At 54.9% G+C, this 23407-nt stretch overlaps 1 protein-coding gene and 1 non-coding gene across 5 annotated transcripts in view; one reads left to right on the forward strand and one right to left on the reverse strand.

The window, feature by feature from the left end:
* CACNA2D2 (calcium voltage-gated channel auxiliary subunit alpha2delta 2) overlaps window positions 1-23407 on the forward strand; it is a 139206-nt gene that overhangs the window by 18653 nt on the left and 97146 nt on the right. For all 4 annotated transcript variants that reach the window (XM_069561135.1, XM_069561134.1, XM_069561136.1 and 1 more), the window contains exon 2: window positions 7012-7093. In XM_069561135.1, the coding sequence (XP_069417236.1) occupies window positions 7012-7093 (82 nt within the window). The remainder of the gene's footprint in view (window positions 1-7011; window positions 7094-23407) is intronic.
* TRNAY-AUA (transfer RNA tyrosine (anticodon AUA)) lies at window positions 433-504 on the reverse strand. The gene has a single exon. It is a non-coding gene; the product is annotated as a tRNA-Tyr (tRNA).

A 23407-nucleotide genomic window follows, 5' to 3' on the forward strand; every position in this document is an offset into this window, starting at 1 on the left:
AGCTGATTGGAAGGAAGGCTTTCTTCCCGATGAAGAAAGGGAAGGGACAGCCCGTAATTAATAACCTCATTAAGGAGCAGTATTTGGGCAGGGTCCCAAGACACACATAGTCGAGACCGATGGATTTGGACTAATTTGAGCTTCAGCAGCACCAGCCCCTCCCCGGCACCAGGGAATCTCTGATGATCCCTTGTGATAAGTGGGCTGCCTTCCTCTCTGTGTACATTGGATGGGTAGGTGGGGGTGGGGACAGTGCTCCTGGGTAACAGGAGCTCCATGATACTCACACTTAGGAGTCCCTTAAAGTGAAGTCGCTCAGTCGCGTCCAACTCTTTGCGACCCCATAGACTGTAGCCCACCATGCTCCTCTGTCCATGGGATTTTCCAGGCAAGAGTACTGGAGTGGGTTGCCATTTCCTTCTCTAGGGGATCTTCCCTACCCAGGGATTGAACCTGGATCTCCCGCGTTATAGGCAGACGCTTTACCGTCTGAGCCACCAGGGTTTTTTTTTTTCTTAGGAGTACCTTAAGCTGAATCAAATCTGTGGAAGATGAGCCGTCCCTCTGAGTCTGCATCTCAGCTTACCTGCTTATGAAGACGTGGATGGCCAACCAGGGAACCTTATTCCATGTGACTTGGCTGAACCATCATGCTTCCATCTCCCCAGGCTCCAGTGCAGCCCCCACCCCACCATGGCTGGTGTAGTGCCAGGCCAGCGCTGGCTGGTCTGCACACCTCCAGGCACTCTGGCCTCAATGGCTTGGAGTGATTTGACCACTTTGCCTCTCGAGAGTGAATGATCTTGGCTACACTTGCCCTCTGTTCTTCGGAGGCTATGATCCAATCAAGGTCAGGGGCCCTACTCTGGGCTTTGAGCCCCAAAAGATGTTGAGGCCCAAGAGTCTTCTCTCCTGAGCAGATAAGCAGGAAGGACCCTCTGATCTTAGAGGCCCTGCCTTTTCCTGGGAGTCTCCCCTGTGTCAGGCGAGGTCTCTTAGGTAGTGCAGGAGGGGGCTGTGGCCCACCCAGAAGCCCAGTCCAAGGAGGAGACACAGCCATCCCACACTTCATGAGCGCCACTCTGAGGAGGGGGACTGGACTGAGGGGAGGACAGCCCTGCTGCCCGGGTGAGTCTATGCGCATGTACGTTGGGGCAGTCATCATGGTTAGCATCCCTTCTGTGGGGCAGCGGTCCCTTCCTGCTTGTCTTGGGTCCTGGAAGGTGGACAAGTGGTGAGCTTTATCTCCATTTTCTAGATGGGAAAACTGAGGCCTAAGAGGGCACGTCTGGTCCAAGGTCATGGTAGAGCCAGGGCTGAATCTGGGCGCTCAGTCTCGGTAGAGAGGGATTCCACTGAGTGGTCAGGGAGGACTCCTCGGGGGAAGTGGCTCTGGAGATGCCACAATCTGGGGTGCAGTCTGGAGCTTCCTGCTGTTGGCAGCAGGGCTGTGGCCTAGAGGAGGGGCTGGCCACATCCCCAGCCCTCTTTCAGCAGGGGCCACTACTGCTCTCTGAGCTTGGGGTGGCCTCTCCTGGTTGGAATGGGGAATGGCCTCCTTGCCCCCTTACAAGTCATCTTCCCCTGTGACAGGGTGAGCATAATGCCCAGGCCCTCTGGACCAGCTCTCCTGGGCTCTTTTCATGTTTCTATCCCTCCCATCTCTCCATCTGTCTCTCTAGACCACCACCCAGCTCCTGCCCTATGTTTTCTTTCCCCTTCAGAACACTGCGAAGGCACCAAGGTGGGAGGTGGCAGGCCAGCTGAAATAGAATAATTAAATAGCACTTTAATTTAAATCACTGCCTCCCCCAGAACTAAGCAAATAATCGGCCAGTCTGCCACGGGAGAAGCAGGAGACCTGTGGGCCCCCACCACGGCCAGATTTGGTTCACGTACCCTCGACAGCAAGCGGCCTTCCCCACACCCCTCATTGCCCTAGCCCAGCCCTGCCCTCCGCTCCTCCAGCCTCACCTGTTCTTCCACCCTTAGCATCTCCCCCTCCACGATGGCTGCCCTGCTTGAGCTGAGCAGGGAAGGCCGCAGACTGCTCTTAGGCCCCCAGTGGATGGGGTTTATCCAGGCAGCCTGCCTGGTGGAGGCAGTCTGTAGCAGGACTTTGGTGGCAAAAAATGCCTCCTTGGGAGTGGTGAAAAGGCCTGCAGAGGTAGTTGGGGGTCCGGAGACTCTCAGCCCTGGTGGGCCTTAGCCTCTCCCAGGCCTTCCCCTGTCTGCTCTTGAGCGGAGCCCTCCCCCTTCCCTCTAGTCCCTCTCCAGGGTCCAGCCGCCCACACCTAGCCGTGCCCTCTGAGGGTGAACCTGCAGTGTCACCTGTCTCTGGTTTTTTGATTTGTTTAATTATAGATGAGTTTTCTGCATAATTTATTCCAAAAGCCTGGATTATACTGTACAATTAAATCACATTCTGATCAACAACTTCACATATAAAATTAACAACTGGCAACAGTTTAAACTGTGCTGCCGCATCTGCACGCAGGCTCTTCCCCTCTTCCCTCTTCTCTCCTTCCCCTCCTCCTCCCGTCCCTCCCTTCCCTCCCCCACCCCTCCCCTCTGCTCCCCTCCCCCCCGCTCCCCTCCCCCTTCTCCCTCTGGACAAGCCTGTGCAGCTGGCTTCAGGGCTGGGCGCCCTCACCCTGGGTGCTCTGTAATTTGACCTGGCCTCCCCAGCCTTTTAGCTGGGGTCTCGATGGTTCTGTCTGCTAAAGGGGCCCTCGGCCTCAGTTCCTCACCCCACACATGGATGATTTTGCTCCCCTGCCTGATGATGACACCTCCTCTGAAACGTGCCTTGGAGACTGAGACCCAGAGTGCCACAGCACCTAATGTCATCTTCTTCCTGCTGGGCTTGCCCTCAGCCCTCTAGCCCTCGGACACACACATCTTTGCCCTGTGCCTGCTCCCTGCCTCTTTTAGTCTGGGGAGCAGGGGGTTACAGGGAGCTATTAGGGAAACCCTATTCCTAGCACCCTACCTCCATGCCCCCTCCCCACAAGCAGGCAGGGAAGATTTCCTAAGCACTGGGTGGGGGAGAGGGAGTCTGAATTTGATAAGCTTCTAGCTCTCAGGGGACTGGCAAGTAATAATACTGCTCATCAAAGTTGCCCTGTGGATTTGGTCCTGAAAGTTATTCAGCTAATCATTACCATCCCTGTTTACAGACCAGAAAGCTGAGGTTCCGAGAGGCAAGAACTTTCCACGTTCACACAGACAGCTTGCAGAGGTAGCCTCTCCCTGAGGCTTCCCAGAGGCTGCACCGTCCTTGGGCAGGTGGGGTCATAGAGCTGATGGAGCCAGGAGGATGGGTGGGCCTGGCTTCTCTCTGTAGAAGATGGCTCCTTGCCAGGGGCCTCCGTTTTCTTATTTGTGAAATGGGGGCTCAGTGCCGGTAGCCTGCTAGGTTCGGGCACATCGGAGGACACAGTGGTGTGAGGCTGTCTCCAGCCTCTCGTACCCACCCCAGGCATCCTGCCGGTTGCAGCCCCTGGCTGCATGTGCCTCCTCCCAGATGCTCTCTCTCCTCACTGTTGTGCTAATTTGGCACTTGGAGACACTTGGCAATGAGCAGTGTCATCTCAGTGAAGAGCATGGAAAATCACAGGGATGTGGGGAGCCAGCAGGTGGATCTGTCGTGTTGGGAGGGTGACCCATGGGCCACACTGTCTGGCCCGGGAGGTGGTGGCATATCCAGGCACTTGGGTTCAGATTGTTAGGATCCCAGGCAGGATTCGGTCAGTTTGCCTTTGACCCAGTGGAGCCATGGGTCCTAGTGTCTCCCCCATCCTTCCAAAGTCCCCATGCCCTTCTGCTGGAGTGTGACTGGGCCTGGCCAGGGTGGTTTCTCTGGCCTCTGGGCAGGAATACTGCAGGTACACATTTGGCTCCTGGCCTCCTTGGTCCCATGTGTTACCCTTGGGGCCAGCACTGGGGCACCAGCCAAACCCTGGAGCCCCCAGATCATATCTCTGTGATGATGAAATCAACGATCTGTCACTTTCTTTTAAACTCTTGGACATGTGTTGCCTTCCTAGTTGGGTTTGGTTTAGGTAACAAATCAGAATGTCTTGATTTCCATGGCATTGTGATGATGGGCAGTGTAGCTGGGATCTACCCAGCAGACCCACTGTGCAAAACCAAGGGCTAGAGCCATCCCTAGACCCCAGGAGGGTGTGCGTGTTCTGATGTGGTGTGGGTAGGCCAGTCCCTGCAGGCCCCTAGCAGTGTCTAGAGCTGCTCAGCCGGAGGTGGGGGGTGGTGGAGGGTGGGAAGACGTGTGTGTGTGTGTGTGTGTGTGTGTGTGTGTGTATGTGTCTGAGAGAGAGAGAGAGGGAGGGAGGGAGGGAGGGAAGGAGAGAGGGAGAGTGGATCTGGATATGGATGTGTCTTGGGAAGAATTGGACTTTATACTGAGATTTAGTTCTTTAAAAAATTTTTTTGTGTTGCAATAGCCTTTTTTGATGAAATGATGGTGATTATAATAATGGTAACAATAGCAGTGTGTTGTCTGAGCAAAATAAAAACTTGGCATCCATGTCTGCTCTTTCAACTAATTTTTCTTTACTTATCTGTGAAATTCGAGCACCAGAGACCTATAGATACACTAGAAAAGAGTCAACAGCCTGGGGTCATATCAGTGCTGTGCTGGTAAATGTTGACAGTTCACTCTCTGGGGGAAAAAAAACTGAGATTGGCAGCATTTGCAGATTTCTGGGCTACAGAGATTTCAAGCTCCTGAGGTGAGGACGCTGAATGCAGAGTTGGGAGGAGGTGTGTACTATTGTCTGTTGCTAACTCCAACACACCCCTGGGTCAAGTTCACCACTTTCTGCGTGGATGACCTTGGGTGGGTCATTTTTAAAGCCTCTGAGCCTCAGTTTACTCATCTGTAAAGTGGGGATGGTAAGTGGGGATTTGCTTCTCTGTGAGAATTGACATGCTGGCCCCACACCTTGTATATCACGGGAGCCCTTTCTCCTCAGGAAGATGGTGATTGGCATTCTGTCCCCTAGACCAGTGAGTGGCTGAGGTCAGGGTCAGGCTCAGGGCAGAACTAACAGTTCCCTTGGAGATCAGTTCCTTGACCTCAACCATTCATGTGCCACCTGCCTAGCTGGACACAGGACTGTGCAGCAGCCCATCTCGACATTAGCCAGCCCCCCACCCTGGGCTCTGTCTCAGGAGCATGAAACAGCCACCTGCCACACTGCCCATCCTCAGCCAGGGCCAAGCCATCAGTGCCTGGGGGACAGGAGCCAGGGGCCAGGCAGGCTGTCCATTCTCTGCTCGCTTTGCTCTCCCCCAGCTGGTGGTTAAGACCTCATCACCCTTAGTAGCCGGGCCTGCAGCCTGGCCTGCCCCGGCGCTCAGTGTTCACTTTTTCCCTGCAGTGGGGAGCAGAGGTGGGCATCAGGCTGTGGCTTAAACCAACAACAAGCTAAAGCTAATACCTCTTTCTTTTGATGTTGATTTTTTTTTTTTTTCCATCACAGTCCTGACATTCAGCTTGGCAAATTGCAATTAGTGATCTGCCCGCCTCCTGATCTGAGTTCCCATGCCAACCGACCCGGGCACACACAATGGCAAGGGCCCAGCCCCCAGCCACAGGGATGTGGGGCAGGGGGCTGGAGTAGAGAGTCAAGCTCCTCTGACCCAGAGAACTGTAAGAGCCCTGGCCCCGAGCAGCACTGCCAGAGGTAGGGGAGGCTACAGGACCAGGGCAGGATTGGGGCCAGACTCAATCTCCTGGATCACATGGCTGCTGGGGTACCCCTGCAGAGGTGGGGAACTGGCGTTTCCCCCACCCTTACCTGGCCTCCTGGGATGTGCTTAACCCATGGGCATGTTTCAGTCTTTGTGAGAATTCTCCTACGAGCCCTCCCTGGAAAGGCCTTGTTCTGTGTCTGGTGGGGACGGGAAGTTGAGGTGCCTTTCAGATGCTTTAGGGTGGAGACCTTGATCACAGCAGAAAATGCTTTCAACCATATGGACACTGTCTTTCCAGCCAGCAGCCCTTGGCCAGGGCTGGTGTGATTTTGCTCACCTGATCTGGCACTGTGTGAAGCGGGGTTACAGGTTAGCCTCCAGGCCAGCTCTTTCCCCAGTTACCATCCCAGTTCACGAGTGTGGGCTGAGAACATGGGGTCTTGTGACCGCCTGTCCATCCTGTCCCTTCATAAAGATTGCCGTGCAGCACCCTTGACCCTCCAGTTCTCATGTGTGCTTCTCATACGCTACAAGGCGGCCCCAAATTATCCCCACTTTCTAGAGGAAGACAGTGAGACCCAGGTGGATTAAAACAACCTCAGGGTGGCACCAGTTCAAAGGAGACCTGCTCAGGCTGGCGGCTCAGGTGGAGGGTTCGTGGGGCTCGCCAGGTCCCCAGAAAGGGGCGGGCTGGTCTGAACTGGACCTGCGGGTGGATGGTTCATGTGGGGCATCCAGCAATGAACTTCTGTTTACTAGTTTGCTGGAAAGGTGAGGAAGCCATCCATGTCCACTGTTAAGAGGAGGCCCCGAGGGGCAGGGACCTGCCCCACATTACGCAGCAACTCTCGCTCACCTGCCCTCCCCTTGACCCAGTGCCACCCAGCCTTGGGGGAAGGAGGCTCTGAGAGGCAGCAGACATCAGGCTCACTCACGTCCCGTGCTCCCTGGTGTCCTGAGTCCCCAGGTTCAGAGCAGCAGCATCAAGGGCTGCCTCTTCACGGTGAAAAATAGTCTCGCTGCAGGCTTCTCAGAGCCACTGGACTCCCTGAGTTGCATTTAAACTCTAATCTGCTCCCCTCCCTGGCCATCCGACAGTACGTGAGGAGAGCCTGGGCCACCAGGTCCAGACTTCAAAGGGAAAGAGAGTCGTTCCCAGCCTCTGTTTCTTCTCTAGTGAAAACGGGGTTCTGAAGGGGCGGCTGCTGTGGGTCACCCCCAGGTGGTCGGGGCAGGGCTGCTCGAGTTGCAGGCGGGTCCTCCTGACACTTTTCTCCTCTCTGCACGCAGGGTGCAGCACTGGGCCCGGCGCCTGGAGCAGGAGATTGATGGTGTGATGCGGATCTTTGGGGGCGTCCAGCAGCTCCGCGAGGTAAGCCCGGTGCCACTGGCTCTCCCTTTAGGGACCCTCTTCCAGCTGTGAATGGGGGAAGGGCTTCAGAAATGAGTGAAGAAGGTGTGGCACAGCTGAGGACCCGCTGTGATGGGACATGTGGGACTTATCGGGGCAGGTGGGGAAGCAGAAATATGGACTCCTTCGGGTCTTGATCTGCTCTTCCCCAGGTCACCGTGTTGGAGTGGTACCTAGTCGGCTCTGATGGGGAGATGTCGGGCTTTTCAGGAGGGTGAGGTCTGTGTTTGAGGCAGCATATGGGGTGGGAGTCCAGGCCCTGGCGGCTCCAGTGGAACGTGGTTGTGCATGGAAGCCAGAGGCACTGTCCTTGCAACGCGTGGGGTGGCCAGGCCAAACCGCCCCAGAGAGTGGTGCTGCCCGCTCAGGGCGCTGCGTGCAGCAGGAGGTGAGTGGCAAGCGCGTGCTTGGCGAGATGAGGGATCAAGGGGCGGGCGGGTGATTGATTAGGCGCGAGCAGCCACATTCATCCTGGGAGATTATGTTAATGTTTGAAATAGTGATGTGAAGAGCAGGCCATCCGTCACCCCCAGAAGGCTGCAAAATGTGTTGCTGTCAGGCCACAGGGCTCCGGAGCTGTCGCTCTTTATGTGGAAATGCGGAGTCTCAAAGACCTGAGCTCTTGGAGTGGTCGGGGTGGGGCTCCCAGGTATGTGGTGGACTTGAGGAGTTCTTTGCTGGCTGCCTGGGCTGGGAAGTGTGACCAGAACTGAACAGGAGATTAATGGGTATCTCCTGCCAATGGTTGACTTGGGAACAGCAGATTAAGTGGAATCATCATTGGGGGATTCAGCCAAAGGTCCAGGCCCTAGGCTTGGTGATGAGACACTCACTGTGTTCCTGTGTCCCTCTTGGTCAGGCCCAGGTTAGCAGAGGGAGCGTCTGTGGGGTGTTGTTTCTTGCACCGTGCTCGGCTTGTAGCCGGTACCCAGGAAGTGGAAGTGGACATGGGTGTGTTGATGTCGGCTGTGGATGTGGGACCTCTGGCATAGGATGGGGCTGATCAGGGATGGCAGTCTAGGTGGTAACTTAGTTGGGAGGCGGAGTCTGAGTCTGGAGGCCTAAGCCATTAGTTTGCTAGGTGTCCTTCCCTCCAGCCCTGGTGGCCCAGCCTCTCTTGAGCGCCCCCTTCCCTGATGGCTGGGCTGGAATTGCAGTAACCCCCATCCTACTCTCTTCCTGTGAACTCTCAGTGACTCAGCCATGCTCAGAGGCCGGCAGAGCTTTCCAGAGAAGGCACGGTAGGAAAAGCTGTTCTGGAACAGAAGTCAATTTCTGCTCAGGAATAGCACCCAGCGCTTACTTGGTTTTCAGTGGGCATTGCCAAGTGCAGCTTGTGTAGGTTAATGAAGACACGAGAGTTCCCTGGAATGTGTGTCGTGTGCCTTTCCAAGCTTCGTATCAGGACATAAGATGTACCCCACATAAGGAGTGAACCATGCGCTTCCAGCCAAGAAATCTTCCATGCTTTCAATCCTCAGCTCAAGGAAATTGTTTATTTTATAGTCACGGGCATCTCAGACAGTAAAAGTTTGCTACTGGGGAAATAGTGTACATGCTGCAGGCCAGAGACATGGGTCTGTCTGAACCATTGAGCTTCCTGGATGGTGTGGACCAGAGATGAACCCGCTCAGTGAACCCACTGTGTGCTCCTCAGCAGGTCCTAGACCCTCTCTGATCCTCATTCTTGGTCCATGGCGTGGCTGGGAGGTCTGGCTGGAAGGAGGTGGTAAGAATGGGAGTGGACAGGCTGACGCAGATATGCTCCTTTTCTAGAAACCAGATTTGAATATTCCTCACTGATCATTGTCATTCCCAGGATGTGTTGTTCCCTTCCTTTCTGCCAGGAGTCGAGCGATTCCACACACTCATCAATGAGCACATCTTCCCCCAACCCCACCTTCCTAGGGGTCACACAGTGGGGTATGGCAGAATTGGGGCCCAAATGCTGGGCTCCTGACCCCTGTTCCAGGGCGCCGCTTCCTCTCTAGCTAGGCCTCCCTTCTTGGGGTGGGCAGGATGAGCCAGGAAAGAAGGGAGCTGGGCCAGGCTCGGTGAGGCTGTGGCCAGGCAGAGAAGTGCTGACCTGGCGTTCCAGGCTCCTTCTGGCAAGCCTCTGCCTGTCAGTGCCTGCCAGCTCTCCAGCGGCTCTCTGTCCTGCTCCAGTCTTCTCTCACCTGCTTCCTCAGCCTCTTATTTCCTGCTGACAGCTCTGGGGCTCCTTCTTGGCACAGGACACTCTTGTGAGGTGGGCAGTAGGGGAGCAGGTGAAGAGTTCTAGAAGAAAAAGACAGCCCTATGAGAGCAGGAGGGGCCAACCAGTACCCACCCCCCCGCACCACCCCCACAACCCCCCGCAGCCCTGACTAAGCCACCACGGCTCTCCTTCACGTGGATAAAAGAGGGCCCATGTGCCCGGCCCATGCCTGGCTCAGAGGGTCAAGAGGATGCTCTCACTGAAGCCCTGACCCAGCCATGATGCTCCGTAGACCCTGGTGCCACCTCTGCCAAGCCTATGGCTTCCATCCCCATTGAGGCCACCCTTCTCCCTGCCTCCCTGAGCCACCTCCAAACACCTTGCCATTGGGGTGATCCTTGACTTTCTTCTCCGACTTGGCTGCCCTCTCCACCAGCCCCAGTCCTGGAGGCAGCCCCACCCCCAGGAGCTGGGTGCCACAGAGCTGGCAGCTGCAAGAGTCCAGAAACTGCAGACAGTGGCATTTAGGAGCAATTTCCTTGTCTTGGCACTTTCCTCCTCCTGACCTAAGAACAACCCTACAAGGGCGTGGCTGGGTATAGACTGTGGCCCATTTATAGGTTGGACACCATGGCAAACCTTGGTGGAGTGTGGGAGGTGTCTGCAAAGACCCTCTCCCATTTCTTCACCTTACCAAGCCTGAGGGCCAGCGTGTTGTAGGAGCTCCCACTGTGGCCTGGGGCTCCTGAGCCATGCCCCACTGGGAAAACCCAGCCCCATCTCCCAGCCCTGGCTTACACCTGCTGTGAACAGGCCACGGAAGTGTGGATACTACTGCAGTCCTCCCCCTCCAGGGCCTCTAGAGGCTGAGTACAGTCTCCTGAGCCCCTTTTCTGCCCTCCCCCATCAGCACTATATTGTCATCCTGGTCGGGGAGGGATAGCAGAAAGCACATAAGCTGGGGCTCTGAGCTCATTTTCATAATGAGGCTGATCAGGATGAATAATTCGTCAGGTGCCTGGGGGCACATAGCGGACCACATGGAAATGGCCTGTCTCCCCATTCTGAAGCCCAGGTCAATCTGATGGATACAGCCAGGGACCCCATCCCCCTCTGCGTGAGTGTCCAGGGTAGAAAGGGAACAACTCTGGGGGGAAAGCAAAGCAGGACAGATTGTAGTCAGATGTGGGAAAGAACCAGTGGTTCATCGGGCACCCACCCTGGGATGGATTCCTGACTCGGGTAAGACATCTGCACGGAGGGTCTCTGCAGAAGGCAGTGAGAAGATGCTCTGTCTGGGGTGGGTGTCGGGGTGAGGAAAGGCTGCCTGGCTGGAGCTGGTATGGCAGCAGAGACCTGGGATCACCATGTCTCGGGACCACAGGCCAAGTCTGGATCTATGGGAGCCTTTCTCCGTCCTGTCAACCCCCACACATGTCCCATCAGGGCAGAAATGGCTTACAGCCCTGCTCACGCCCCTCTCTGCTTCAGCCCCCATGACGGCCTTAGCCCAACTGTATGCTGCTAGTCACTTGCAGGGAAACCAAGGTGTGGCTGACTGTCTTTACCCCCCAGTCCAGCCCTGGAGCCTTGACTTGCTAGCCCTGGATGGTGGGGGTGGTAGTGAGGAGTATCGAGGCAGAGGTGCAGGCTGGTGCGGCCCCTGTCCTGGATTGCCTAGCTGTATCCACAGTGAGCAAGACCCCAGGACTCAGAGATCCCTGACCCAAGTCTCCAGCTCCCTTCCCCACAGCTGGGCTTCTCCGGGCAGTCGTGATGGACCAGACAAATGCTCTTCATGTGTCCTCACTTCTACGGGTAGCCAGAAATGGGATTTCTGAGCCAGTGACGGCGCTGTAGTCCCAGCCCATCTTGTCTGCCCCTGGCCATCCCCGCACTGCGTCTGCTCAGTGCTCCCTGGGAATGTGTAATTAATATTTGCAGAGTGCCGCATCTGGAGCTGGCTCGAGGCAAGGACCGAAGTCTGGCCACACCGAGGACCCCTTTTCTGAGGGGCTCAGGGAAGCAGGAACAGGGCCCTCTGCAGGTGCCCTTCACACAGGCTTCTCCTTGCTCCTCCACCCTCACCCCACCCCCACGTAGCACCACCAATTCCCGAAGCACACGCACCCTCACATGCTGGCTCAGGGGGTGCTGGCCAGGGCTGTGTTTGGCCCCCATTTGGGGTAGGAGGTCCTCTCTGGGCACCTCAGGTGGGCCCAGCTGTGTCCAGGCGTGCCAGAGGGGCTCAGAACTGTGGAGGGGCTGCAGCAGATGAGGATGCAGGAAGCTGGGGTGGAGGAAGATGCCAGAGGACAGAAGCAGCCCTGGGAGGGCCAGAAAAGGGGAGCACCAGTGGTTGTGACCCTCAGACCACCCCTTAGCCCTTCAAAGCACTGTGGTTCAGCTGGCCTCATGAGGCAGGCCTCAGCTCCTTGGCCAAGTGGACCCGCACTCACGCAGGACACGCACGGCAGTCCCGGCTCACAAGCTCGGTCAGGAGAGCGGCGCTGAGGGAGCCCCACCCAGGCCCGTGACACCCCCTCCCCGAGGTTACAGGAAGCCACAGAACCACCATCCAGGGTCTCCGCTGTTGCCTCTCCGCTTACAGCCCCCCACCCCTGCTCCAGCCACCTCCCGCTGAGGCCCAGCGGCGCCCTCTCATCTCCCAGTGCAGATGATCGGACGTGGGGCGCGTGAGGGTGGGGATGGTGGGGGGCGCGCGTGTGAAATATGCCGCTGGGTAGGGATTGCTGCCGCTCGCCTCTTTAAAAACCCACATATATTATTCTTTAATGGAAAGTTAATTGTCTTATTATTCCCTCCATATGGTCCTCTTGCTTGGCACCCAGCGGGGATGCATGGGGCTGAGGCGGGGGGTGGGGGCTCCTGGGAGGGTGTCTGAGACGTGGTAAGGCTGCCGCTGGAGCATAATTGGATCTATGGAGGCAGATCCGGGGGAGCCTGGCTGAAGCCCTTCCTGGGTCCCCTCTTGGTCCCCCTAGCCCAGCCTGCTCCCCACCTCTTTCCCTTCCCAGGTCCTGCCCTGAGGTTGGCCTCTTGTGGCACTGTCTCCCCACCCTGTGGTCTGTGGATGCTCCCTCCTGAGCGCTGTGTGGGGAGATACAGGGTGGGAGGGGGTGGTGGTTGCTCTCCTGCTCACCCCCTCCCCACATATTCTGTGGTTGCCTGAAGGAGAAAATTCCATTTTTGAGAAGCTTTTCAAAAGCCAAATTCATCTGTGGCAAGAGTTCCTGCCTGACGGTCAGCTGTCTGGCTTCTATGTCCTGCACCCCTTCTGTACGCTCCCCAACCAGAGAGGGGGCACGGGGGAGGTCAGTGTTGGGGGAGGACCGTCCCAGGGCACTGGCTCATGTTGGCCGTGCCTTCCATGGGCACCCACTGCCTGGAGCCACCGCCAAACCGATGGCGCCTCTGGGGCTGCTAAACTGGGCCAGGACCTGTGTCTTTCTCAGCCCCTCTGCCCCTCCCAGGCCCTCCTTCTCCTCCGTGGAGTGTGAGGGTATTAGGCTGGAAGAATCTCTCAGAGCAGGTGGAGGATACAGTGATAGGAAGGTCCCCGAGGGGCGTGTGTGGGTGCTCACATCTCTGATCAATTCAGAACCCCCTGCTCCTGGAGTCCTGCAGGGCAGGCAGGGAGCCCTGCTCGGAGGCTTCAGGGTCCTAGGAGAGTCTCAGCAAGGAGCTGCTGCCCAGGTTCCAGTGGAGGCTGTGGATATGGAGGGGACAGGTCTGTGGGAGCTGCGTCTCTGGGTAGGATAGGCAGACCCACGCCTAGTGATATACGCCACCGGAGAAGGGGCCACCAGCTTCCACTTTGTGCCAAGAGGTCACTGTGGGGCCCCATCCGAGGTCAGCTCCCAGAGGACAGAGAACAGCTCAGGGCGGGAGAGAAGAGCTGTGTCATCTTCTGCTTTTGTTTTTTTATTTATTTGTTTTTTGGCTGTGCTGGGTCTTCCTTGCTGCGAAGGCTTTTCTCTAGTTGCAGCGAGGGGGGCTCCTCTCTAGCGCATGAGCTTCTCACTGTGGTGTCTTCTCTTGTAGAGCACAGATGTTAGGGTGTAAGGGCTTCAGTAGTCAAGGCTCCAAGGCTCTAGAGCACAGGCTCAGTAGTTGTGGCACACGGGCTTAGTTGCTCCATGGCATGTGGGATCTTCTCAGACCAGGGATCGAACTTGTGTCTCTGGCCTTGACATGCGGATTCTTTACCATGGAGCCACCAGGGAAACCCAAGCCGTGTTTACTGAGGTACCACAGCTTGTAAGTGGCAGAACGGAAATTTGAACTGGAGCCTGTGCCTTGGGCAACACGGAATGGTGGGTAGTGGAGGAAAGAGTGAAGTGGGGAGGCGTGACAGGGCTGTGGGACCTGGCGCGTGTGTTCCTGAGCCTTGATTCCTCCATCTGTGAAATGGGGGTCCAAGCACCCCTGTCCTCAAGGGAGATGTGAGGATCTCAAGGGAGCAGGGGCAAGGAAAGGCTGCAGAGCCCTGAAAATGTGGGGGTGTCTCTGTGCCCCCCCCAGTATCAATTGCCTGCCCTTCCAGGACTTAGTTATGGCTTTAGAAAGTTCAGATATGCAGGCTGTCACCTTTGCTAGTTGAAACCCAGGAATCTGGAAATTGGTTTCCTCTTCCCCCGCTTCTTCGTCCTGTTCGGGCAGCTATAACAGAATACTGTAAACTAGGTGACTTATCAACAACAGAAATTTCTCATGTTTCTTGAAGCTGGGCAGTTCAAGATCCACCAGATATCCACAGATTTGGTGTTTGTTGAGAACCTACTTCCTGGTCCATTGATAGCTGTCTTCTCGCTATGTCCTCACATGGAGGGGCGAAGGACCTCTCTGCGGTTTCCTTTATAAGGGGGCTAATCCTATCCACAAGGGCTCCACCCTTGTGACCTAACCACCTCCCAAGAGGCCCCCTTCTAAATACTGTCACAGTGGGGATTAGGTCTCAACATAGGAATTGGGGGAGGGGACACATTGAGTCTGTAGCACCTTCTGACCATGACATCTCTGGGGGCTCTTGCTGGGAGAGGCACAAAGGCCACCAGAGATTGGAGAAACAGGGCCAGTGGGCCAGGGAAGGCGGCAGCTGCAGAGGCACCCAGGGAGGAAACTGGTGAAGTGAAGGGAAGGGCCCTTTCACCCAGAAGAGGCCCGTGAGTCTGTTTCTCAGATCAGTCACCCAGGTGCCAGCTTGTCCTCCCAGGCCCTGTGGGCTCAGAGAAGGGCATGGGGCTGGACTGGCTTTAGAGTCAGGGTGGTAGGAAGCCACCAAGCTCTGGGTTCTTGAGGGTGGCAGCTCTTGGCCTGAGGTTCCCCCATTTAAGAAAGTGACGATCTCAGAGGCATAGTCAGAACCTCACCAGGTGGACAGCGCCGCTTTCTAGAGAAGCTGAGAACCTGTGGCTTCGGGTCCGGGTCCATTCCCTGAAGTGGATGCCCTTCAATTCTTCCATCCTGGGAATCTGGGCTGTTTAAAGCATTTCCTGGCAATCAAGTGGTTAGCACTCAGCACTTTCAGTGCTGGGGGCCTGGGTTCAATCCCTGGTTGGGGAGCTAGGACCCCACAACCATGCGGCGTGGGCAAATCCCAGCCCTGCTGTGGCAAGAGCTCTGATAAGCACCTTACCTCTCTTCTGGGGTCCCCAGGGGGACTGGCCTAGCAGCAGAACATTTGAGGGTCAGCTCTGATGGGACTAAGTGCTTGCAGATTACTGAGGTGGCCAGAGCCTGTTCACTTCTCCCTTGGTCTCTGCATCCATCTCTGGAGAGTGACAGGGCTGCATGTCCAGAGTTGGGGGCTCATCTGGATGGGAGATGGGGGATGGAGTAGAGGACTGAATGGGTTTCCATGCTGGGCCCCTGGGGATGGCTGACCTGATCTGCATCCCCGCCCCATCCTCCACCCCCATCCATCTCTGGATCGGTGGCAGCCACGAGGACACTCGCCTGAGATTCATGGAGCCCCAAGCATTTGGCAGAGGCAGAGAAGTAATTGGTTCTGACAAACCACAGCCGGCCCCAGGGGCAACATGAGCAGCATTTACCACGACCAAGCAGGAGACGGAGGCTCAGCCTGGCCTCCCTCCACCTTCTCTGGGCATGGCTCCCTTCTCCTTGTGAGCAGAGATCTGGTGTCTGGAGAAGATTGCTGAGCCCCAAACTCCCCATCTTTCCTAGACCTCTCTCTCAGCCCTGGAAGCCAGCTGGCTCCTTGGCGGTGGCACGGCAATGAAGACAGAGGGGGATCTGGGTCCTGGGCAGACTCGACAGGCTCCCTTCTTGTCCATCTGTGGGTTCCCGTGAATCAAGGAACCAAGTGACTGACTCTAGGACTTCCTCACTCTAGCCTCAGGATGTGAAGTTGGGGGCGGGGCCTCCGCTTGAGAGGTGTGCGGTCTGGGTGGAGGAGCAGGCTGTGCACACACATGGGGTGCACGTATGCACCCATGCCTGCCGCGTACAAACTTGCATGTATGTGATCCACCTGGAGTAGCACTCAGCTGGGAACTCTTCAGTGTCTGGTTAGCAACGGGGGCAGGCATCTGAGGACCGCAAAGGGAGGGGCTGGGGCTCTGATCTATCCCACAGGACCCTGGGGACCATTCAGCCCACCTAGGGGAACCAGGGCCCAGGGCATCAGAAACGTAAACGTCGGTGTCAGATGCCCTGAGCGAGCTAGACTTGCCGGGGTCTGCCAAGTTTGGTCCTGTCTCATAGAGGGTCACTGATGGCTCTTTGTGAGGGGATGGAGGGGATGGGGGCTGTGGAGAAGGGCCCTAGAGAAGAGCTGGCTGCACAGTATGCTGCCACCCTGGACCTCAGGCTGGAGTCAGGGCTGCTGGGCTCTTCCTAGAGTGACTGGAAGGCCTGGCAAGAGGAGCGGGGAGCCTTCAGGCCTCCAGCCATCCATGTGACTTCACCGCCCCCACTGGCCTTCTCAGCTTCCTCCTCCTCCTGCACTTGAGGCTCTCCCCACTCACCCCTCGTCCCTCCAGGCCTCTCCCCGGTTTTAAACCCAGCCCACAGCCCCCTCCCCAGGGAAGCCCTCCGGATCAGTGCTGCTCCCACCTCCTGTCTGCTCTTGCATCCTTCGGGTGTATACAGGAGGGGGCTGCCAGGGACCTCTCCTGGACCCAGTCCAGTCTTCCCATCACATGGGGCATGGAGACCATGCCCAGTAGGGCAGGCTCCTGCCCGGGCCTCCCAGGATGCCACCTGAACACAAAGCGACAGACCTAGAAAGCACCTCGCCCCTGGAGATTGATTATTGGTCCCATGACTCACCGGGAGACAATCTCTGACCTGCGGAGACTTTGTGAGGTGGGATGTGGCTGATCACAGCGGGAGGAGAGACGAGAGGAGTGTGATGATGCATGTGGGAATGTCTGCGCACATGTAAACGAGAGCACGTGAACCTGTGTGCGCGTGGGCGCTCCAGCGGGAACAGGAGCAGGGGAGTGTGTGTGTGTCTGTGGAAGGGAGTGGCTGAGCCTGCATGTGGGGGCGGGACCGGGCACACACATTCTTGTGTGTGTGTGTGTGTGTGTGTGTGTGTGTGAGAGAGAGAGAGAGAGAGTATGTGATCCCATATGCGTGTGTCCTGGGTGGGATGTGTGACCCGGCAGGCGTGTGCACACGTGTGTATGTGTTGAGTGCACAGTTCTGTGTGCTCTGGGAGCAGATGTGAACAGGAACATTTACAGGCCAGGGTGGGACTGTGAGGAGGCAGGTGCCGCAAGCTCTGTGTCACCCGAGCAGGCAAGAACTACTTAACCGATTAATTAGTGAAGCTGAGAAATCTCAGCTGTGGGTGAGGAGCTCACAGTCTCGCGCGCACACACACACACACACATACATGCCATGTCCCCACGTACCATGCACATCCCCTCCCAAGTCACTATGCCTGACACTGTTCTTAGCAGCAGCCCTTCGGGGAGGGCAAGAGGCCAGTCACTTGTGGATGAGTGTCCTCATGCCCCTATGTGTCGGTGCCCTGGGCTGCTGGACCAAGTGACCCCTGTGGAGAGCACAGCCTTGTGCACACCCCACAGATGAGAGCGCTGCGGCTGGTCAGGGCCACTGGGCAGGAGCCTGGTTTCAGGGGTCTGGGCCTCCTGGTGAGGGGGGAGCAGCCTTTCCAGCTCGGGGCTGGGATCTGCCGATGGGCTCCCTGCCCCAGGGTAGCAGGGAGAGCACTGGTGCCTGTGGGCTTAGAGCTGAGCTGGAGTCCACGGGGAGCTTCCCAAAGCTCACAACAGGCCACTCCCACTTACTGCCCCCAGGTGCCTTGTCACCAGGCGGCTTCCTCCACCGGCCCTGCAGGCAGACCCAGGGGCCCCATCCCTCCAGCCCCAAGCCTGCTGAGCCCCTCCGCTCTCCTGTCCCTAGAAAGGGAGAGCCCCGTGCTCCCCTGCGTGCTCCCCATCAGCAGAATTGTAGCTGCCTCCGTTTGACTCTCCCGTTTGAGCACAGTTCCTGGGGTTCCAGTTGCGTTTGTTGGGTTTGGCCCTGAGGCCCAGAGTGTCACTTGATGTTGACTATCCAACAGCCAGGCCTGCCACCCGCTCCTGCAGCCCCTCACAAACCCCGGGGGCCTACCGCTTGCCTTGTCATGCAGGAGCCCCGGAAGCCAGGTCAAGCGGCAGCCACTTGCCTCCTGATCGGGTATTGACAGAGGAGCCTTCATTATGCTCCAGCTACAGGCACGGAATAAATTGATGTGCCGCAAATTTATTCTTTTTTAAAAAGGGACTTTCACACTGGGGAAAACTTCTTAAAAGAACATTTATATAAAAAGCAATTACCATACCAGTAATTTTTATGTATTCTCCCCCTTCCATCGCTGCCTTTGTGTTTGAACATGACCACCTCCCCGGCAGCTGCAGCCTGGCTCCCCAGCCCCCCGGCTAGAGCTTACCTCCTGCCAGAACACCTCCTCCTCCTCCAGGAAGGCTCCGGATGCAAGGCCCTGGGCCCAGCAGGGGTGCAGGCTCAGGGAGCACGGCTGGGTGGATTTATGTTCAAAACTCAGGTGCTTTGGAAATTTCCTCCCTCGTGCATCCCTGTCCCGAGGTTGCTCCGTTTCCAGGACTGGCATGGCCCTTCTGGGCCCCTCTTGGCATCAGCCAAGCACTTAGAGGCACCTGCTTCCCACAGCCTCAGGGCCCTGTTCCACGAGGGAGGAAGCGGTGGTGTGGGAGCAGGTATTTTCCCTCCCAAGGAGCCACTAACGGGCACCCTGCTTCCCCAGCCATTATTGCTCGCACACTCGATGCATTATGTAAATTGTCTCCGTTGCTAAGTGGTGGAGGAGCTGCTCAGGGGGAACGGAGGTCTGGAGCCTTGCGGGGGAAAGCAGGAGACTGGCCCTGAACACTCACTGCTCCAAGTCAGGGAGGGTCTGGCAGCCTCCTGGATCAGTCTTAGCCCCCCAGGGCTGGCACTGTCTCCCTCTCAGACCATAGCTTGCCGAGGGCGGTGGCTGAACCCCACGGCAGATGATCTGGGTGGGCTTCTTCGTTGGACAGGGCTGTCAGATTGGGCCCTAGCCTCCCTCTTCAGACTGGCTCCCAGGGAGGAGCCAGGGAGGCCGGCTTCTCCCACCTGCACGAGTTTCAGCAGCAGCGTATCCTTAGATACACAGAGCCTCCTTAGAAACCCTTGGCGGAGCTAGAGAGGTCATGTCCATCTGTGGGGCTGAGTGACCCACCCTTTGCCTCCTGGAGACCCTGGGGCTCCTTCTGCAGTGAGCACCTAGTGCACTCAGGATATAGTAGGGCGAGTTTTGGAGTGGCACCACAGGGGTCTAAGATCTTAGTGAGGTGTGTAGGGGCACGAGGGTTCTGGGGCCTGGGCATGACCTCAGTGATCGAGGGGGCTCTCCCAGGGACTCACCTAGCTTTCCACCTTCCCTTTTCAGACACAAGATCTGCTGGGGGTCCTAGCCCACCCAGAGAGCCGAGCACTCTGAGCTTCTTGCAGACTGAGCCAGACTCTCTGCTGAGCTTGTGTTTGCGTGAGGCTGGTGGGTGCACACCTCACACTTGTGTTCCCTGTCCCGGGGACTGAGGGTCCAGTGCAAGGGGGCCACTGGAAGGACTCACAGATGTGTGTGTTTCCAGAAAATTTGGGATTCCAGGAAGGGTTTGAGATTGGCAAAGACACTGTAGCCCGCTTGGCCCATTGCCCGTGCAGTCCCTTCTCTTCTCACCCCTCCCTAGGCGTGGCTGCCTGTGGCTGTGGGTGAGATGGGCCAGGTGGCACAGGCTTCAGCAGAGGTTGGTGCAATGGGTGTGAATGCTTCTGTGGCCTCACAGACATTGTGGAAGACTTGGAGCTTCTTCCCCCTCACCTGGCACTGTCCCGTCCTGTCCCCAGGATGACTGGCTTGCTCCTTAGACCCCTGTGGGCTGCTGGCCCTCACCTTGCTTTCTGAATGCCTCCAACTTTGGGGAAATGTAGGAGTGGAGGCGAGAGATCAGCCATGCCAAATTGGTGGTTTGGTCTAAGAACCTTGGTCTGTGTACTCAGCTGAACAGGGAGATGAAACACTGAACTGCCTTAATTTTTGATAAGAGTAACAGAGGTGATAACAGCTGCTGCCTTCTGGGGGGTCCCTTTCTGCAGACGAGAGGCTGGGGTCAAAGCAGTTAGTCTTCTGTCTCTGACTTCTCTGCCTCCATTATTCTCTCTTCTCTCTCCCTCCCTCCCATCATTCTCCCCCTCCCCATCTCTTTTCTTGGGCCTCCCAGGTGGCTCAGGGGTAAAGACTCCGCCTGCAATTCAGGAGACACAGGTTCAATCCCTGGGTCAGGACAATCCCCTGGAGAAGGAAACGGCAACCCACTCCAGTGTTGTTGCCTGAGAAATCCCACGGACAGAGGAGCCTGCCTGATGGGCTGCAGTCCATGGGGTTACAAAGGAGTCAGGTACGACTTAGCGACTAAACAACACCAGTATCTCTTTTCTTCCTTTCTTATTTTTTTTTCTTAAATTTCTAGATGGATTTTTAAAGTTAGGGTTTTAAAATCAGTGTCACACTCACACGTGGTATAAAGTCGTGGTTTTCCCAGGCGGGTTGTGTTAAGAGCACAGCAGACCCCTCCTCTCCACCTCCAGCTCTCTAGAGGCTGTCGCTTTCTAATCTCAGAGCTCCGTATCCCTAACTGGCGTGCTTCTGTTGCTCCTTCGTGGTTGTCCTGTTTTAGGTGTTGCCTGTGGACATTCACTGGGGAGTAGAGCGTGAGCACAGCGTCCGCCTGGTCACAGTGCTGTCTCTTGTCTGACTCCCACCTTCCCCCAATGTTCTATGGTGATACAGCAGGTCAGAACTCAGTGGTGGTAGTATCTTAACGGGGCAAATGCCATTCAGAACTGTGCAGTTCATAGTGGGCATTTCGGGGTATGAGTTTTACCTTTTTGCCCCTGCAGGTTGCAACTGTCCAGTATTTGCTTGGTTTCCTGTGAACCTTTACTAATTGTGTCCCAAGCTCCCTGCCCCTTCTATCTGACCTCTTCTCATGCATGCACACATATCTGGGCTCTGGGTCCCTGCCCAGGGAAGTCTTGCTTGGGATTTCTCTCACCTCGCTTCTGAGTTGGAGTCCCTCTCTTCTGCATGCTGTGCACTCCTCTTCCTTGGCTTCTGGTTTTCTCCCTTGGTGAATGAGAGAACATTTTCAGCTGGCATCCTGTGCAAAGGTGTATGGGAGCCAGATTTTGGAGGCTTTCATGTCTCAGAAAGCCTGCCCTCTCCCCAACATCTGGCAGAGGTTTTAGGTGGGTGTGGAAGTTCAAGGTGGAAGCAGCTTGCCTCAGAATTTCCAAGGCGGCACTTCATTCCTTCCAGCTTCCTGAGTTGCTGTGCCAAGGTCCAGAGTCACTCATATTCCCAATCCTTTGTATATGACCTCTTTTTTATCTTGGTGTATGTGCTTAGTCGCTTAATTGTGTCTGACTCTTTGTGACCCCATGGACTGTAGCCCACCAGACCCCTCTGCCCATGGGGATTCTCCAGGCAAGAATACTGGAGTTGGTTGCCATGCCCTCCTCCAGGGGATCTTCCAAACCCAGGGATTGAATCCAGGTCTCCTACATTGCAGGCAGATTCTTTACCATTGAGCCTCCAGGGAAGCCCATGAATACTGGAGTGGGTAGCCTATCCCTTCTCCAGGGGATCTTCCGGACCCAGGAATCAAATCGAACTGAGCAGGCAGATTCTTTCTCCCCATGCCTCGTGTTCAGAAATTCCACCCTGATATACCTTGGCTAGCTTTATTATCATTCTTTACCACTCAGTGGACATTTTCAAACTAGATTCTTGTGTCCTTCAGTTCTGGGAAGTTTTCAGAATGATTTCTTTGACTATTGCCTCCCTTCCCTTTTATCTCTTATCTTTCTAAAACCTTTAACTCAGGTCCTTTTTTTTTTTTTCTGTTTTCTTTCCAATTTTCCATCTGTGTGTCTTTTTATCAGGAGATTTCTCAATTTTGTCTTCCAACCTTTCTGTAATGTTTTACACTTTGTTAGCATATTTTAAATTCTTGGATCTCTTTTTTTGGTTCTTTTAAAAAATAACATCTTGCTCTTGTTTCACTGATGCCATTGATCCTGTCAGCTCTCTGAAGATGATAGCTTTAAAAAAAAAAAAACTTTCTATTTTGAAATAATTTTAGATTTACAGAGAGGTTGCCAAAATAGCACAGAAATTTCCTAACCCTTCACCTACTCCCCTTTAATGTTACCATCTTGCATAACCATAGTACAAATATCAAGGAAGAAATTGACACCGGTACATTAACACTAACTAGCGTGAAAACTGTATTTGGATTTCACCAGTTTTTGCACCAAGGTCCTCTTTCTTTTTCAGGATCCAATCCAGAGTCTTGCCTTGCCTTTAGTTGTCATGTATCCTTAGTCTCCTCCAATCTGTGATGGTTTCTATGTCTTTCTTTGTCTTTCATGACCTTGATACTTTTTAAAAACTGAGGTTATGCATTTTTAGGAAAAACACCATAGAAAGGGATGTGTCTTTCTCAGTGCAGCATATCAGGGAGAACCTGATGCCAATATATCTTATTATGGGTGAAGTTACCTTTGATCATTTAGTTAAGCTGGTATCTTCTTGGTTCCTCTACTATGAAGTTGCCCTTTTCCCCCTTTGTATTAATAATTAATACATTTCTTCGAGGATACCTTGAGACTATGCAAATAGCCCATTTCTCTTAAACCTTTGCCCATTAATTTTAACATCCATCTGTAGATCTTGCCTGCAGCAGTTATTACTGAGGTATTTTTCTAATTCTCTCATTTTTATTTCCTTGTATATTTATTAATTGGAATTCTTCTGTAAGGAAGAACTGTCCCTTCTCCCCTGTTTATTTATCAATTATTTACTTATGTCAGTATGAACTCATGAATGCTTACTCTATGTGTGGTTATTCAGTATTATCATAATTTTCTTGCCCAGGTTATTCCAGCTTTGTCTTTGGGAGCTCTTCTAGGTTGGCTCCTGTGCCCTTTGACATGCTGGGGTCCTTATTTGAATAGTTCTTTTCTTTTTTGTTACCACAAGATCTTCAGCTCATCTTGTATTTTCCCTGAAATCAGCCACTTCTCCAAGGAGTTCTGGTTCCATTTATTAGCGAATGGTATTTAGAAATCAAGATTGGGGTGCTGAGCACGCTCATTGCTAGGGGGATGTCACTGTTGGCTGGGTTGTCTCACAAGAAGTAAAAAAAAAATATGTATCGTCCATGTGTACACACATATCTGTAATTATGTCTTTATCTGTCTGTCTTTATATACATTCGCAACAGTGAGTCTACACTGAAGCCTCTACTCCAGTCCAGTACAACAGGATTCACTGAAGTCTCCCCCCATTCCTTTCTGGTGACTGCCTCTCTAACAGTGAGAAATCCAGCTCTCATCATCTACAATATGTTTGTTTCTTCAACCCTTGTATATACAATTTATAGCGTCTTTTTTCAAACTTTCGTCTTTCCATGTAGCCCAGGTTCCTTCCGGTTTTTGTTTGTTTTGGCCTC

The sequence above is a fragment of the Ovis canadensis genome, chromosome 19 (genome assembly GCF_042477335.2).
Source record: "Ovis canadensis isolate MfBH-ARS-UI-01 breed Bighorn chromosome 19, ARS-UI_OviCan_v2, whole genome shotgun sequence".
NCBI classification, from domain to species: Eukaryota; Metazoa; Chordata; class Mammalia; order Artiodactyla; family Bovidae; genus Ovis; species Ovis canadensis.